Source organism: Zophobas morio, unplaced genomic scaffold (assembly GCF_036711695.1).
Source record: "Zophobas morio isolate AGI-343-1 ecotype UQ-CSIRO unplaced genomic scaffold, CSIRO_AGI_Zmor_V1 ptg000008l, whole genome shotgun sequence".
NCBI lineage: Eukaryota > Metazoa > Arthropoda > Insecta > Coleoptera > Tenebrionidae > Zophobas > Zophobas morio.
The window spans coordinates 5,746,185-5,762,187 of NW_026972113.1; the positions used below are offsets into that span (position 1 = coordinate 5,746,185).

The 16,003-nt window shown below is 27.1% G+C and overlaps 1 protein-coding gene across 4 annotated transcripts in view; it reads right to left on the bottom strand.

The window, feature by feature from the left end:
* Positions 1 to 1,559: 1,559 nt before the first annotated feature.
* Positions 1,560 to 16,003, bottom strand: part of Zn72d (Zinc-finger protein at 72D) — a 37,371-nt gene continuing 22,927 nt past the window's right edge. For 3 of the 4 annotated variants that reach the window (XM_064050509.1, XM_064050510.1, XM_064050507.1), the window contains 6 exons: positions 8,657 to 8,961; positions 7,548 to 7,639; positions 6,902 to 6,997; positions 2,033 to 2,287; positions 1,874 to 1,976; positions 1,560 to 1,819 (listed from right to left, as the gene is read on the bottom strand). In XM_064050509.1, the coding sequence (XP_063906579.1) occupies positions 1,755 to 1,819; positions 1,874 to 1,976; positions 2,033 to 2,287; positions 6,902 to 6,997; positions 7,548 to 7,639; positions 8,657 to 8,961 (916 nt within the window). In that variant the 3' untranslated portion in view covers positions 1,560 to 1,754. Of the gene's footprint in view, positions 1,820 to 1,873; positions 1,977 to 2,032; positions 2,288 to 6,901; positions 6,998 to 7,547; positions 7,640 to 8,656; positions 8,962 to 16,003 lie in introns of those variants that run through there. The other variant, XM_064050511.1, reaches the window with a different exon arrangement.

The following is a 16,003-nucleotide window of genomic DNA, read 5'->3' on the forward strand; positions in this document are numbered from 1 at the left end:
TCGGGAGGCCCAACTGTCTTTTTTAAAAATGTAAAACCTTTTCAGGGGCCCCAAATATGTTTTTTTAATGCGAAACCTCTGGGGTCCCAATTTTTTTTTTATGATGTGAAACATTCTCGGGGGTCCCAACTGTCTTTTAAAAATGTAAAACCTTCTCGGAGGCCCCAAATGTGTTTTTTTTAATGTGAAACCTTCTCGGGGTCCCAACTGTCTTTATTTAAGACTGGGAACCCTTCTCGGGGGTCCCAACTGTCTTTTTTTAAGAAAATGAAACCTCGGGGTCCCAATTGTATTTTTTTTTTTAAATATAAAACCTTCTCAAGAGCCCCAAAGTCTTTTTTGTACTTAATGTGAAACATTCTCGGGGTTTCCAACTGTCTTTTTTTTTTAAATCTAAAACCTTCTCAGGGGCCCCGACTGTTTTTTTTTATGATGTGAAACCTTCTCGGGGGTCCCAACTGTGTTTTTTTTAAGAAAATGAAACCTCGGGGTTCCAATTGTATTTTTTTTTTTTTAAATAAAACCTTCTCAAGAGCCCCAAAGTCTTTTTTGTAATGTGAAACCTTCTCGGGGTTTCCAACTGTCTTTTTTTAAAAATGTAAAACCTTCTCAGGGGCCCAAATGTTTTTTTTTATGATGTGAAACCTTCTCGGGGGTCCCAACTGTCTTTTAAAAATGTAAAACCTTCTCGGAAGCCCCAAATGTGTTTTTTTATGTGAAACCTTCTCGGGGTCCCAACTGTCTTTATTTAAGAATGGGAACCCTTCCCGGGAGTCCCAACTGTCTTTTTTAAAAATGTAAAACCTTTTAAGGGGCCCCAAATGTTTTTTTTAATAATGTGAAACCTTCTCGGGGGTCCCAACTGTCTTTTTTTAAGAAAATGAAACCTCGGGACCCCAATTGTATTTTTTTTTAAATATAAAACCTTGTCAAGAGCCCTAAGTCTTTTTTGTAATATGAAACCTTCTCGAGGTTTCCAACTGTCTTTTTTTAAAAATGTGAAACCTTCTCAGGGGCTCCAAATGTTTTTTTTTTTTTTATGTGAAACCTCCTCGGGGGTCCCAACTGTCTTTTTTAAAAATATAAAACCTTCTCATGGGCCCCAAATGTTTCTTTTAATCATGCGAAACCATCTTGGGGTCCCAACTGAATTTTTAAAAAATGTAAAACCTTCTCAGGGGCCCCAAATGGGTTTTTTAATTTTGTGAAACCTTCTCGGGGGTCCTAGCTGTATTTTTCTAAGACTGTCAAATCTTCTCGGGGTCCCAATTGTCTTTTGTAAAAATGTAAAACTTCGAAGGCCCCAATTTTTTTTTTTAATAATGCTAAACCCAACTGTCTTAAAAATGTAAAACCTTCTCAGGGGCCCCAAATGTTTTTTTTTAGAATGTGAAACCTTCTCGGGTGTCCCAATTGTACTTTTTAAAAATGTAAAGCCTTTTCGGGGGCCCCAAATGTGTTTTTTTTTTAATGTGAAACCTTCTCGGGTTCCCAATTGTCATTTTTAAACCTTTTCCTGTAAACGTAGTTGGTTAAAAAAAGTCAGCCAAAGCCTGAGATTCAATCATGTAGTATATTCTTAATCACACAATACAGCTAGAAAACAATTTCAACTACGATGATATACAGTAGTCCACAACAAAAAAATTTGACTTCTATTATTTTATACATCAAAATACTTGTAAATGGTAGAAAATAAAATTAAGATTACTAATAGCAATTAATAACTCTAGCTTAACTTAACCTGCATTCATCTATTTAACCGGCGTTTCCGTCGTAGTCTCCGTTCCTTCTGTCTTCACCATCTTTCCGCTGTCACCTATAAAAACCGAAAAATAAAACCCACTTTTCCTCCACTCCAGACAAAACTTACTTTCGGAATCGGCCTGTTCTCCCCCTGACCGACGTCGTTTCCTTGCCGATCTATCCCGTCTGAAGACTTTCTGTTGTGTGGGTAATGGTTCCATACCCAAAACCTAAAACAATTACACATTACAACATTAACACCTCCCCACTTAATCCTCGAACTTACTTTATAAATCTGTCTGTACGCAATTAATCTCAATGCGTATTGAGCCGAACATGTGAGATCTTCACGTTGCTGCGCCGACAAACCGCTGGCTGCATCTGGACTGTCTTTTTCGCAAGGATCGCCCAAACCGGGTCCTCCGGGAAGAAGTAAGCCGCTGGCGACGGCCTCCATCACGCGGCGAAGAGCGTCACCAGGCGATAGCTGGACCTGGCCAGGTACTGAAGAAATGACCTTCTCTGCCAACAACTCCATTGCCTAGCGGACGAACAAAGTTTAAAAAAAGAGCCGAAATTGAAGATATGTGGTTGTGTCTTGCGAGTTGGGCTTGCAGAAACACCGAATTAACGGTGCTTCTGTGAAAAACTGCAAGTTTGCTTTAAGCTCAATTGAAAACAGACGCACTTAGAGCAGCTACGCTGTCAAGCATTGAGCTTGTTGTGAATTTTTTAATTGAATTGAGGACTGTTCGCGAAAGAAAGAGCACATTTAAAAATGAACTTAAAAAAAATACCCCCCCCCCCCCCCCAAAATGCATAAATAAAAACTGAAAATCGAAAAATTGCAAAATTTAAAATAAAAAAGTGGAAAATCGTAAAAATGAATTTGGCACAATATAAAAATGAAAAGTTGAATAATTGAAAAAAATAAAAATACAAACGAAGAATTATAAAATTGAAAACTGAGAAATTGATTAATTAAAACCCAAATTAATAATTGGGACATCCAAAAATCGTATACCTTTAAAAACGAAAAATTGTAAAATTATTACTGAAAAATCAAAAACTTGAAAAATTAAAATTGAATCTTAACAACTAAAAATTTTAAAATTAGGTAATTGTAAACTTGAAAATTTATTAAAGTGTATAAATTGAAAATGAATTCAAAAATCGAAGGACTCTAAAACTGAAAAATTTAAACATCAAAAAATTAGGAAATCCGATAATTCAAAAGGCAAAAAATGATAAATTTGGACAATTGAGAAATTGAAAAACGAAACACATAATGCTGAAAAATCAAAAACTTGTAGAATTTAAATTGAAATTTTGGACAATTAAAAATTGATTTAATTTTTTGAGTTTTAATATTTCCAAATTTCATTTTCTAATTTTGCAGACTTTCGGTTTTTCAATTTTAAAATTAGGTAATTGTAAACTTGAAAATTTATGAAAGTGTATAAATTGAAAATGAATTCAAAAATCGAAGGACTCTAAAACCGAAAAATTTAAACATCAAAAAATTAGGAAATCCGGTAATTCAAAAGGCAAAAAATGATAAATTTAAACAATTGAGAAATTGAAAAACGAAACATATAATGCTGAAAAATCAAAAACTTGTAGAATTTAAATTGAAATTTTGGACAATTAAAAATTGATTTCATTTTTTGAGTTTTAATATTTCCAAATTTCATTTTCCAATTTTGCAAATTTTCGGTTTTTCAATTTTAAAATTAGGTAAATGTAAACTTGAAAATTTATAAAAGTGTATAAATTGAAAATGAATTCAAAAATCGAAGGACTCTAAAAACCGAAAAATTTAAACATCAAAAAATTAGGAAATCTAATAATTCAAAAGGCAAAAAATGATAAATTTGGGCAATTCAGAAATTGAAAAACGAAACACATAATGCTGAAAAATCAAAAACTTGTAGAATTTAAATTGAAATTTTGGACAATTAAAAATTGATTTAATTTTTTGAGTTTTAATATTTCCAAATTTCATTTTCCAATTTTGCAAATTTTCGGTTTTTCAATTTTAAAATTAGGTAATTGTAAACTTGAAATTTTATTAAAGTGTATAAATTGAAAATTAATTCAAAAATCGAAGGACTCTAAAAACCGAAAAATTTAAAATTAAAAAAATTTGGAAATCCGATAATTCAAAAGGCAAAAAATGATAAATTTGGACAATTGAGAAATTGAAAAACGAAACATATAATGCTGAAAAATCAGAAACTTGTAGAATTTAAATTGAAATTTTGGACAATTAAAAATTGATTTAATTTTTTGAGTTATAATATTTCCAAATTTCATTTTCCAATTTTGCAAATTTTCGGTTTTTCAATTTTAAAATTAGGTAATTGTAAACTTGAAAATTTATTAAAGTGTATAAATTGAAAATGAATTCAAAAATCGAAGGACTCTAAAACCGAAAAATTTAAACATCAAAAAATGATAAATTTGGACAATTGAGAAATTGAAAAACGAAACATATAATGCTGAAAAATCAAAAACTTGTAGAATTTAAATTGAAATTTTGGACAATTAAAAATTGATTTAATTTTTTGAGTTTTAATATTTAAAAATTTCATTTTCCAATTTTGCAAATTTTCGGTTTTTCAGTTTTAAAATTAGGTAATTGTAAACTTGAAAATTTATGAAAGTGTATAAATTGAAAATGAATTCAAAAATCGAAGGACTCTAATACCGAAAAATTTAAACATCAAAAAATTAGGAAATCCGATAATTCAAAAGGCAAAAAATGATAAATTTGGACAATTGAGAAATTGAAAAACGAAACATATAACGCTGAAAAATCAAAAACTTGTAGAACTCAAATTGAAATTTTGGACAATTAAAAATTGATTTAATTTTTTGAGTTTTAATATTTCCAAATTTCATTTTCCAATTTTGCAAAGTTTCGGTTTTTCAATTTTAAAATGAGATAATTGTAAACTTGAAAATTTATTAAAGTGTATAAATTGAAAATGAATTCAAAAATCGATTGACTCTAAAACCGAAAAATTTAAACATCAAAAAATTAGGAAATCCGATAATTCAAAAGGCAAAAAATGATAAATTTGGACAATTGAGAAATTGAAAAACGAAACATATAATGCTGAAAAATCAAAAACTTGAAGAATTTAAATTGAAATTTTAGACAATTAAAAATTGATTTAATTTTTTGAGTTTTAATATTTCCAAATTTCATTTTCCAATTTTGCAAATTTTCGGTTTTTCAATTTTAAAATTAGGTAATTGTAAACTTGAAAATTTATTAAAGTGTATAAATTGAAAATGAATTCAAAAATCGAAGGACTCTAAAACCGAAAAATTTAAACATCAAAAAATTAGGAAATCCGATAATTCAAAAGGCAAAAAATGATAAATTTGGACAATTGAGAAATTGAAAAACGAAACATATAATGCTGAAAAATCAAAAACTTGTAGAATTTAAATTGAAATTTTGGACAATTAAAAATTGATTTAATTTTTTGAGTTTTAATATTTCCAAATTTCATTTTCCAATTTTGCAAATTTTCGGTTTTTCAATTTTAAAATTAGGTAATTGTAAACTTGAAAATTTATTAAAGTGTATAAATTGAAAATGAATTCAAAAATCGAAGGACTCTAAAACCGAAAAATTAAAACATCAAAAAATTAGGAAATCCGATAATTCAAAAGGCAAAAAATGATAAATTTGGACAATTGAGAAATTGAAAAACGAAACATATAATGCTGAAAAATCAAAAACTTGAAGAATTTAAATTGAAATTTTAGACAATTAAAAATTGATTTAATTTTTGGAGTTTTAATATTTCCAAATTTCATTTTCCAATTTTGCAAATTTTCGGTTTTTCAATTTTAAAATTAGGTAATTGTAAACTTGAAAATTTATTAAAGTGTACAAATTGAAAATGAATTCAAAAATCGAAGGACTCTAAAACCGAAAAATTTAAACATAAAAAAATTAGGAAATCCGATAATTCAAAAGGCAAAAAATGATAAATTTGGACAATTGAGAAATTGAAAAACGAAACATATAATGCTGAAAAATCAAAAACTTGTAGAATTTAAATTGAAATTTTGGACAATGAAAATTTGATTTAATTTTTTGAGTTTTAATATTTCCAAATTTCATTTTCCAATTTTGCAAATTTTCGGTTTTTCAATTTTAAAATTAGGCAATTGTAAACTTGAAAATTATTAAAGTGTATAAATTGAAAATGAATTCAAAAATCGAAGGACTCTAAAACCGAAAAATTAATTAGGAAATGATAAATTTGGACAATTGAGAAATTGAAAAACGTAACATAATGCTGAAAAATCAAAAACTTGTAGAATTTAAACTGAAATTTTGGACAATTAAAAATTGATTTCATTTTTTGAGTTTTAATATTTCCAAATTTCATTTCCCAATTTTGCAAATTTTCGGTTCTGTAGAATTTCACAATTTTTTAATTTTTCGGTAGTTTTTCAATTTTTGGGTTTTGGAATCGAAAGGAATTTTCATTTTTCAAGTGTTGTTCGATTTTTCGATTTAATAATTTTGCAATTTTTCATGTGTATAGTTCAATAAATTTTGAACTTTACAATTATCCAATTTTTCAATTTCAGTAATTACACAATATTTCAACTTCAAAAATTTTTAATTGATAAGATTTCAATTTTAATTTTTTAGTGTACATAATTATTTTACAATTTTTGGATGTCTCACTTGGGTTTCAATTAATCGATTTCTCAATTTTTGATTTTTTTTTAATTTCTGTTATTTTTCAATTTCATATTTCGATTTTACATTTTGTAATTTTTCTATTTTACAATTTTATTTTACCGTCGTCTGATTTTTTTAATTTTTATATTTTTACAATTTTCCCAATTGTCCAGCTTTTAATTACTCAGTTTTTCAATTTTTGATTTTTCAATTGACAAATTTCCCAATTTTTAAAAATTAACACCAGCGGTCGTACGTTCGATGCCAAACTTGGCCGTTTTTTTCTCTCTTTTCAAACACTTGAAGTTAAAGCTTGTTATTATTGCTGAGAGGCCGTTTTTTCCCTGGTTATCTGTCGGATTTGGTTGGTTATTTTAAAATTAAAATGAGCACTTTTTTCACGAACATTCCTTACTTAAAGTACGAAAAACGACTTACCCATGAGCTCAAAGGCGACCACGTAGGAACTCTCTGACACAAATCCCTCAAAATGCGAATAATGACCACGCAGGAATGCAGACCCAAAGCCCTAGCCTACACACAAACCAAAAGTTAACCCATGCCTCGACTTAAGTCACAAAAATAAGCAACACTTGAGGGTTCTACAGACGGTTGCTTACAACACTAAACGTTAACGGATAAAATTGACGACTTTATAAATTCGGGTAAAAACTAAAAAAGAAAAATCAAGCAGGCTGCGTTGCCACACCTAACCTGACTAAACGTAGAACCCTCTATAGCAATCTGATTTAGATGTGAACTTTCTCAATTTCCAAAAAAAAATCCTCGACTTTAACATTTAGAATTATGCAACAAGTGTTACAAAGGGAATAGAAGCAAACAAAACTACGATCGACACGTCAACAAAAAAAATCGCCGACTGTGAGAACTGAAGGGAAAAAAAACAGAGTATTAAGAATAAAAAAAAAAAAGTGACGCTCCGATTCCCTACCGACAAACAAAAACTCACATCGTCAGATCTTGACTTAATTTAAGCAAACTGTAAACTTTTCGTCGATTTCTTTCTCCCGGCTTAATCCTATGGTAAGAACGCGGTGGGCGCGGTGTGAGAAGAGACACAAACCTGGAACCATTTGGTATGTCTGAGGGCTGCCAGCGCCTGGAGACACTTGCCGCGTGCGAGAACGTCCCGGTCCAACCCGCCGCTCGCAGCTTCTAGACATCAAGAAAGGGTGTTTGACCATCGCGCACAAGTACAGCTGGCCCACCCCCGCCCTCGCTGGGGGCGGCGGCCCAGCTGCAATGAGCCGGTTGGTCAAAAATCCTTATCCCACACCACCTAAAATCAGCTCTAAACAACCATATCAGCACAGTACATTTATAAGTATTGGACCGAAAATAATACAAGATAAATGTCATCTTTACTTTTACTACTCATAATCATGTTCACCTCGAAATCTTCTGTTTTCGCAGTATCAGTCCAGTTAAATTGTCTCGTACGTTGCTCATTAAGCCACTTAACTTTAAGACTGATACAAACTCGACAGCTGCGCAACTAGAAGAAAAGTCCAATATTTATTAGAAACGATCAAGGTTTAAGCTGGACGACTATCTTTTTTCTCTCGTTTTCTTATTTTTTTCAGGGATAGTATACCCACCTGGTGATGTCTTCAAATTCGCTTCGACGAAATTCTTTTAGTAACTTACAATCTTACGTTTGTTTACTGATTAACCTAAAAATTCTTTGCAGAGGGAACAATTAAAAATTTGCAGAGACGTCGACACCGAATAAAAATTCAGTCTTCGTGGGAGGTCGTTGCCTTGATATTTCTTAGGGAATACTAGAACTACGAACGACACGTCCAACTCTAAACCACAATATACTATCAGTACTACCACAAAAAAAAAAAAAAAATCAAATCACGCATGAAATTTTGAATCGCTGTCACTTCCGTCTAACCTGAGCTACCCATCAAAAACCAACATTTCCAAATTTTAACACTTCTTCGCGCTCCTCTCCCCCTAGCTACCCCCCAAGAAATATCCTCATCCTCTTCCAAATGAAATTTATACTGCAAAACCCCATACACATTTCCATCTGTATACTTCCTTCAACTGACGAAAACAAATATAATAAAAACACAAATTACACACAAAAAGTCAGCTTAAACCCCGCAACAGTACTGTACACACCACATTCGCACTCCACCGTTCGCTCATTTCTCTCGTTACCTTGCTCCCTCATAATGGGACTTGTGAGTTGTACAAGAACCGTCAATCCGTCGCCGACGACGGTCAAGCCGGCTTCTGCGGCATTTATCGTGACAGTGTAGGTGTTTTCTGGGGCCACTTGCTTCAACGCCGGGGGCAACAAATCCACGACTTTTCTCAACAAAGCCAATGTCGGTTTGTCGGCACACAGCACGACCAATTCGACGTTGGTGTCGCCGCGTAGGAGAAGACCCTTGGCGAGGTGGCCCACACGCATCACACCCTTCAGTATTCTGTTCGCGTCGCGGTCTTGTTGGAAGGAGAATCTGAAAACGGCAAAACGGTTTGTTTCAAGTGTAATTATTTTCTTGTAGGTTTAAGAAAATGTTTGCTCTATACCGAGCGTTTCCCAGATTTTTTTTCGATTTTGATTTTGTTCGTATCAGTAACAGTGTAAAAAGACACAGTTGCAAATCGAGAAATTTGGAAACTTGGATAATCTAAAAATTTTGAGATCGAGGAATTCTATGATTGAAATGTCGAAGAATCGAAAAACGAAAAATCGAAGCATCGTGAAATTATGAAAGTGAAGAATCAAAAATTGAAAACAGAAATAATAAAAAGGAAGAATTATAAAATTGAAAATTGATTAATTAAAACCCAAATAATAACTGAGACGTCCAAAAATTGTAAAATAATTATACTGCAAAATCATAAACCTTAAAAATTAAAATTGAAATTTTAGCAATTAAAAAAAAAAAAAAACAACTGAAAAACAGCAAATTTTCAAAATTGAACAATTGGACAACTAAACTTGAAATTTATTAAACTGTAAAAATGGTATGAGATAATTGTAAAATGGAAAAATTATAAAATTTAAAACTCGAAAAATTGAGAAATTATCACATTGAAGAATCAAAATAAATTAGAAATTAAAAAAAATAATAAAAATCAAAATATTGGAAAATCCAAACAATGAAATTCGCAAAAAGCAAAAATTGAAAAATCAAAGAAGTGTAAAATCGAAAAATTGCAAAATCGGATATCTTTAAAAACGAAAAATAGTAAAATATCATAATTACACTGAAAAATTAAAAACTTGAAAAATTACAAGATTGAACAATTGGATAATTGTAAACTTGAAAATTGATTAAATTGTAGAAACGACAAATTGAAAAAAAAAAAAAAAGAAATTGGGAAATTTGATAATTGAAAAATAGAAATCGAAATTTAAAAAATTTAGAAATCAAAAAATTGGAAAATCGAAACAATGAAACTCGGATAATCGCTAAAATCAAAAATTGACACTTTGATTAATTAAATGAGACATCCAAAAGTTGGAAAAATATGAAATTGAGAAATCAAAAAAGTGTAAAATAATTACACTGAAAAATCAAAACCTTGAAAAATTACAAACAAAAAAAAATGCAAAAATATAAAACACAAAAATTTAAAAATTACAAAATTGAAAATTGGATAATTACAAAATCGAAAAGTTATTGACTGCAAAACTGAAAAACTGCATAAATACAAAATTGAAAATCGAAACATTTTAAAGACGAAGACCTAAAAAAATTAGATAATTGTAAAATGGAAAAATTATAAAATTTGAAACTCAAAAAATTGAGAAATTATCACATTGAAGAATCAAAATAAAATAGAAATTAAAAAAATTAAAAATCAAAATATTGGAAAATCCAAACAATGAAATTCGCAAAAATCAAAAATTGAAAAATCAAAGAAGTGTAAAATCGAAAAATTGCAAAATCGGATATTTTTAAAAACGAAAAATAGTAAAATACCATAATTACACTGAAAAATCAAAAACTTGAAAAATTACAAGATTGAACAATTGGATAATTGTAAATTTAAAAATTTATTAAATTGTAGAAACGACAAATTGAAAAAAAAAAAAAAACAAAAATTGGGAAATTTGATAATTGAAAAATAGAAATCGAAATTTAAAAAATTTAGAAATCAAAAAATTGGAAAATCGAAACAATGAAACTCGGATAATCGCTAAAATCAAAAATTGACACTTTGATTAATTAAATGAGACATCCAAAAGTTGGAAAAATATGAAATTGAGAAATCAAAAAAGTGTAAAATAATTACACTGAAAAATCAAAACCTTGAAAAATTACAAAAAAAAATGTAAAAATATAAAACACAAAAATTAAAAAATTACAAAATTGAAAATTGGATAATTACAAAATCTAAAAGTTATTGACTGCAAAACTGAAAAACTGCATAAATACAAAATTGAAAATCGAAACATTTTAAAGACGAAGACCTAAAAAAATTAGATAATTGTAAAATGGAAAAATTATAAAATTTAAAACTCAAAAAATTGAGAAATTATCACATTGAAGAATCAAAATAAAATAGAAATTAAAAAAATTAAAAATCAAAATATTGGAAAATCCAAACAATGAAATTCGCAAAAATCAAAAATTGAAAAATCAAAGAAGTGTAAAATCGAAAAATTGCAAAATCGGATATCTTTAAAAACGAAAAATAGTAAAATACCATAATTACACTCAAAAATTAAAAACTTGAAAAATTACAAGATTGAACAATTGGATAATTGTAAACTTGAAAATTGATTAAATTGTAGAAACGACGAATTGAAAAAAAAAAAAAAACAGAAATTGGGAAATTTGATGATTGAAAAATAGAAATCGAAATTTAAAAAATTTAGAAATCAAAAAATTGGAAAATCGAAACATTGAAACTCGGATAATCGCTAAAATCAAAAATTGACACTTTGATTAATTAAATCCAAAAATTGCAAAAATATGAAATCGAAAAATCAAAAAAGTGTAAAATAATTACCCTGAAAAATCAAAAACTTGAAAAATTACAATTGAAATCATAACAAATAACATTGTAAAATTACAAAAATTGCAAAATAATAAACTTGAAAATTTATTAAACTATACAAATGAAAAAAATATATTAAATTGGAAAATCGAATAATAATAATTGAAAAATGAAAATCAAACACTTGAAAAATGAAAAATAAATGAAAAATCAAAAAATTACAAAACTGAAAATTCGTATAATTTTAAAATTGAAAAATGTGACAACAGTAAAATAAACATAAAATTGATTCATTAAAAACCCAATAACTGAGAAATCGAAAAACAAAAAAACACTAAATCAAAAATCGAAAAATTTCAAAGACGTAAAATTAAAAAACAAAATCAGGTAATTGTAGAACAGAAAAATTACAAAATTTAAAATCGAAAAATTGAGAAATTATGAAATCCAAGAGTCAAAAACTTGAAAACTAAAATAGGATTAAAAAAAAATTAAAAATAAAAAAATTGGAAACTCGAAACAATGAAATTCGGATAATTGATACAACCAAAAATTGAGAAATTGGTAAATTAGAAGCCAAATGAGACATCCAAAAATTGCAAAAATATAAAACTGAAAAATTAAAACGCTGTAAAATGGAAACATTGAAAAATCAGATAGCTTTAAAAACGAAAAACTAAAATAATTAACTTTTTAAAATTGAAACATTGTAAAATTCCAAAAATTGAAAAATTGGATAACTGTAAACTTGAAAATTTATTCAATATAAATGAAAAAAAAAATTTATAATAATTGAAAAATTAAAATCAAACAATCCAAAAATGAAAAATGGATGGATTCCAGAACCGAAAAACTGATTAATTAAAAACTGGACAAGTGAGAAATTAAAAAATTGTAAAAATATAAAACTAGAAAATAATAAAAAAAAAAAAAACAAAACTGCAAATTCGTATAATCTTAAAATTGAAAAATCAGACAACAGAAAAATAAAAATTATAAAAAAAAAAAAAATGCAAAAATATAAAATTAAAAATCCAAAAATTTTAAAGGCGAAAAATTAAAAAATCGCGTAACCGTAAAATAAAAAAATTACAAAATTTAAAATCGAAAAATCGCGAATTTATGAAATTGAAACAATGAAATTCGGATAATTGATTAAATCAAAAATTGAGGAATTGGTTAATTAAATCCCAAATAAGACATCCGAAAACGTAAAAAAATTAAACTGAAAAATCAAAAACTTAAAAATTTATTAAACTAGACAAATAAAACAAATATATTAAATTGAAAATCCAACAATAATTGCAAAATGAAAATCAAACAATTGAAAAATAAAAAATCACAAAACTAAAAGTTCGTATAATTTTGAAATTAGAAAATCAGACAAGAGTAAAATAAAAATTATAAAATCTCATAATTGAAAAATCAAAAATTGAAAATTGATTCGTTAAAAACCCGATAACTGAGAAATCGAAAAATGTAAAAATGTAAAAATATAAAACTGAAAAATCAAAAATCAGATAATTGTAAAATAGAAAAATTACAAAATTTAAAATTGAAAAATTATGAAATTCAAGAGTCCAAGACTCGAAAAATCAAACAGGAAAAAAGAGTTAAAAATAAAAAAAATGGAAAATCGAAACAATGAAATTACGACAATTGATAAAATCACAACTAAGAAATTGGTTAATTAAAACCCAAATGAGACATCCAAAAATTTCAAAAATATAAAACTGAAAAATTAAAATGCTGTAAAATGGAAAAATCAGATAGCTTTAAAAACGAAAAACCAAAATAGTTAACTTTTTAAAATTGAAACATTGTAAAATTCCAAAAAATGAAAAATTGGATAACTGTAAACTTGAAAATTTATTCAAAATAAATGAAAAAAAAAAAAAAGATATTAAATTTAAAAATCGAACAATAATTGAAAAATTAAAATCAAACAATCCAAAAATGAAAAATGGATGGATTCCAAAACAGAAAAACTGAAAAAGTAAGAAATCGGGAAATTTAACAAATGAAAAATCAAAAATTGAAAAAATATAAAACTAGAAAATTAAAAAAAATACAAAACTGCAAATTCGTTTAATCTTAAAATTGAAAAATCAGACAACAGAAAAATAAAAATTATAAAATTGAATCGGAAAAAAATCGAAAAAATGTAAACATATAAAATTGAAAAATTGGGTATTTGCAAAACTGTATAAATATAAAATTGAAAATCGAAAAATTTTAAAATCGAAAAATTGAGAAATCATGAAATTGAAGAATCAAAGACTTGAAAAATAAAATGGAAATAAAAAAATTGGAAAATCGAAACAATGAAATTCGGATAATTGATAAAATCATAAATCGAGAAATTGGTTAATTAAAATCCAAATGAGACATCCAGAAATTGCAAAACTATAAAATTGAAAAATCAAAAAAGTGTAAAATCGAAAAATCGGATAGCTTTAAAAACGAAAAATTGTAAAATAACTACACTGTAAAATCAAAAACTTGAAAAATTAAAACTGAAATCATAACAATTGATAATTTTAATAATTGAAATATTGTAAAATCACAAAAATCGAAAAATTGGATGCCTGTAGGCTTGGAAGTTTATTAAACTGTACAAATGAAAAATTGCAAAATTATTGAATTGAAAAATCGAACAATTGAAAAATGAAAAATTGAAAAAGCAAGAAATTGGGAAATTTGATAACTGAACAATCAAAAATTGAAAAACTGCTCAAATACAAAGTCAAAAAATTACAAAACTGAAAATTACTATAATTTTGAAATTGGAAAATTTCATAATTGAAAAATCAACAATTGAAAATTGATTCGTTAAAAACTCGATAACTCAGAAATCCAAAAAATGTAAAAATATAAAACTGAAAAATCAAAATAATACAAAATAAAAAATCAGATAATTGTAAAATAGAAAAATTACAAAATTTAAAATTGAAAAATTATGAAATTCAAGAATCAACGACTCGAAAAATCAAACGGGAAAATAAGTTAAAAATAAAAAAAATCGAAAATCGAAACAATGAAATTAGGGTATTTGATAAAACCACAACAATTAAGAAATTGGTTAATTAAAACCCAAATGAGACATAAAAAAATTGCAAAAACATAAAATTGAGAAATCAAAAAAGTGTAAAATCGAAAAATTGCAAAATCGGATATCTTTAAAAACGAAAAATAGTAAAATACCATAATTACACTGAAAAATCAAAAACTTGAAAAATTCAAGATTGAATAATTGGATAATTGTAAACTTGAAAATTTTAAATTGTAGAAACGAAAAATTGAAAACAGAAATTGGGATATTTGATAATTGAAAAATAGAAATCGAAATTTAAAAAATTTAGAAATCCAAAAATTGGAAAATCGAAATAATGAAACTCGGATAATCGCTAAAATAAAAAATTGACACTTTGATTAATTAAATGAGACATCCAAAAGTTGCAAAAATATGAAATTGAAAAATCAAAAAAGCGTAAAATAATTACACTGAAAAATCAAAAACTTGAAAAATTACAATTGAAATCATAACAATTAAAAATTTATTAAACTATACAAACGAAAAAAAATTATTAAATTGGAAAATCGAACAATAATAATTGAAAAATGAAACTCAAACACTTGAAAAATGAAAAATTGAAAAACTGGAGAATGAGAAATAGAAAAATTGTAAAAAGTGTAAAATCGAAAAGCTTTAAAAACTAAAACGTGTAAAATAATTACACTGAAAAATCAAAACCTTGCAAAATTAAATTAAAAATTTATTAAACTGTGTCAATTGAAAATTGCAAAATTATTGAACTGAAAAATGGAGCAATAATTGAAAAATGAAAAAGCAAGAAATTGGGAAATTTGAAAACAGAAATGAAAAATTACGTAGAAATACAAAACTGATAAATTAAAAAATTACAAAACCGAAAATTCGTATAATTTTAAAATTGAAAAGTCAGAAAACAGCCAAATAAAAATGATAAAATTGAACAATCCAAACATTGGAAAATCTGATAATTGAAAAACCAAAAATTGAAAATTGATTAATTAAAAACCCGATAACTGAGAAATCGAAAAATAAAAAAATTGGTCTAAAGAGTTTAGACAGTACTTCCCTCGCTGTCGGAAACTTGACGACTGCATGCCTATTGTGTTTTTTTTCTCATTACATTTTTGTAGTGGGAATTTAAAAAAAAATTGCGATGACGTCATCAACATTTTTGCAAGGACACGTATATCAGTTGGGATAGATGTAGTGTAATACTAAGAATAAAATTATTATATTCTCAAATTTTCGGGAAATGAATTGGGTCGTTTGAATATTGATTTGTAATAATCAATAAAATAACGAAACAATTTACTCACGTATACCTACGTATCAAAGGCAACTGAAAATCGTGTATGTATAAACATTCTTAATTTAAGATGACAGGCGTAACAGCATACGTGAGAGCCAAACAGAGAAACTGTAAACAAAACGACCGTCGGTTTTATTGCTTCGACTTCCGCTTATTATATAAAACATTGGGTTTTATTTTA